The 2,344-nt window shown below is 41.6% G+C and overlaps 1 protein-coding gene across 1 annotated transcript in view; it reads right to left on the bottom strand.

The window, feature by feature from the left end:
- The window catches only part of DRG1 (developmentally regulated GTP binding protein 1), a 38,189-nt gene that overhangs the window by 23,050 nt on the left and 12,795 nt on the right, over nucleotides 1-2,344 (bottom strand). Inside the window, exon 4 of the mRNA XM_017868991.1 lies at nucleotides 2,110-2,179. Coding sequence (XP_017724480.1) covers nucleotides 2,110-2,179 — 70 coding nt within the window. The remainder of the gene's footprint in view (nucleotides 1-2,109; nucleotides 2,180-2,344) is intronic.

Raw genomic sequence — 2,344 nt, forward strand, 5'->3', positions numbered from 1 at the left:
AAAAAAAAAAAAAAAAAAGGAAAAATCAGAAGACAGAAACAAAGTCTTAGAAATTAAAAACAATACTACGGCAGAAATACACTCAATAGCAGGATTAGAAGATAATGCTGAGAAAATCACTTAAAGAAAAAATTAAGAGACAAAAGATAATTTTAAAAAATTACAAGGGCCAAGTGCAGTGGGTCACACCTGTAATCCCAACACTTTGGGAGGCCAAGGCAGAAGGATCACTTGAGCCCAGGGGCTCAAGACCAGCCTGGGCAAGACAGCAAGACCCCTACAAAAAATTTTTTAAAATTTAGCCCAGCGCGGTGTTGCATGTCTGTAGTCCTAGCTACTCAGAAAGCTGACATGGGAAGACTGCTTGAGCCTAGGAGTTCACAGTTATGGTGAGCTACATACGATCAGGCTGCTGCACTCAAGCCTAGGTGACAGAGTGAGACTCTGTCTTTATAAAACAAGAAAGTTAAGAAAATTATAAACCCAGAAGTCTAGCATACTATTAGCAGTCCTTCCATAAATAAGGAACTCAGAGGAAATTATCAAAGAAAACAGGAAAATTTCCAATAAAATGGAAGATATGAGTAGTCATGCTGAAAGAGTCTACCACACCAGGAAAGGGAGATGGAAATTAAGAAGAAAAAAAAAAAAAGGCAGCCCAGGAAACATGGCAAAACTCTCTCTCTACTAAAAATACAAAAAAATTAGCCAGGTATGGTGGCACGCACCTGTAGTCCCTGCTACTCAGGAGGCTGAGGTGGATCACCTGAGTCCAGGGAGTTGAGGCTCCAGTGAGCCGAGATCCCACCACTGCACTCCAGGCTAGGTAATGGGAGTGAGAGTGAGACCCTGTTCCAACAACAACAAAAAAAAGAAAGGCTCCACCAAATATCCAGCAAGATAAATTAAAGAAAAGAAAGAGAGGGCCAGGTGTGGTGGGTCACGCCTGTAATCCCAGCACTTTGGGAGGCCGAGGCAGGCAGATCACAGCATCAGGAGATCGAGACCATCCTGGCTAACATGGTGAAACCCCATCTCTACTAAAAATACAAAAAATAGCTGGGCTTGGTGGTGCCTCAGCCTCCCTAGTAGCTGGGACTACAGGTGCCTGCCACCACACCGGCTAATGTTTTGGAGCTACTTGAACTACTTGAAGTAGCTTTTAAGATCTTCCAGTGAGGGGGAAGAAGTTGGTGATTTATCAAAAAACAAAAAAAAAGTTCTAACTATTGGACTCAACAGCAACAGTAGACGCTATAAGAGTGTTCTTCAAATTTCTGAGGGAAAATGACTTCTAATTTATATATCTATGAATAGCAAAATTAATGACCCCAGTACAAGGGTAAAATAAAAATAATCTTCAAACATGAAAGGACAGCACTCTGGGAAACCAAGGCAGGCAGATCACTTGAGCTCAGGAATTTGAGACCAGCCTGGGCAACATGGTGAAACTCCGTCTCTACAAAAAAAAAAAAGAAAGAAAAAAAAATTAGCCAGGCATAGTGGCACACCCCTGTAATCCCTGCTACCTGGGAGGCTGAGATGGGAGGATTCCTTGAACCCAGGAGGCAGAGGTTGCAGTGAGCCAGGATTGTCCCACTGTACTCCAGCCTAGATGACAGAGTGAGCCACTGTCCCCCTCCAAAAAAAAAAAAAAAAAAGAGAAGACAAAAATTTACCTGTATCATTCATCCTCTCTGGGGAAGTTATTAAAGAATGTGTTTCAGCAAAACATCCAAAAAAGTAAACATTGCCTCTAGGAAATAGAAGATCCCACACAAGAGAAGAACAGAAGATCTCAATATGACGGCCATATAAAACGTCTAAAGCTGCATTGTCCAATACAGACTCCACTAGCTCCTTAATTGTACTAGGCACATTTCAAGAGCTCTATACCCATACATGCCTAGGAGCTACAATGTTGGACAGCACAGATTCAGAACACTGCTAACGTTGCAGCTGAGGTCCCTTCAAGTTTCACCTCTAATGAGAAGTCAGGTGAAACTATGCCCTTCACTGTGGTATAACCTCAAGCCTAGTAGTCCTTGACTAAAGGAACAGTATCAGAGAAGGGAATGATATCCCAGGATGGTGGCAAGTGCCACTCACCTGCAATGACTTGACGACCTCTACCTTTCCCATCCTTGGCACCTTCAATGATACCTGGGAGATCCAGGAGCTGCAAGATTAAGAATGGTGGAAGAGGATGAAAGAAAAAATTAGTTATACATTTGAAAATATCAAACAGAATTTCTCAAGTACCTATAATTTATCAGACCCAAATCCAATCTTCCTTATAAGTGAGTGTGTGACTATTACTTTTTTTTTTTTTTTTTTTTTTTTT

Source organism: Rhinopithecus bieti, unplaced genomic scaffold (assembly GCF_001698545.2).
Source record: "Rhinopithecus bieti isolate Rb0 unplaced genomic scaffold, ASM169854v2 scaffold_4666, whole genome shotgun sequence".
Lineage (NCBI taxonomy): Eukaryota > Metazoa > Chordata > Mammalia > Primates > Cercopithecidae > Rhinopithecus > Rhinopithecus bieti.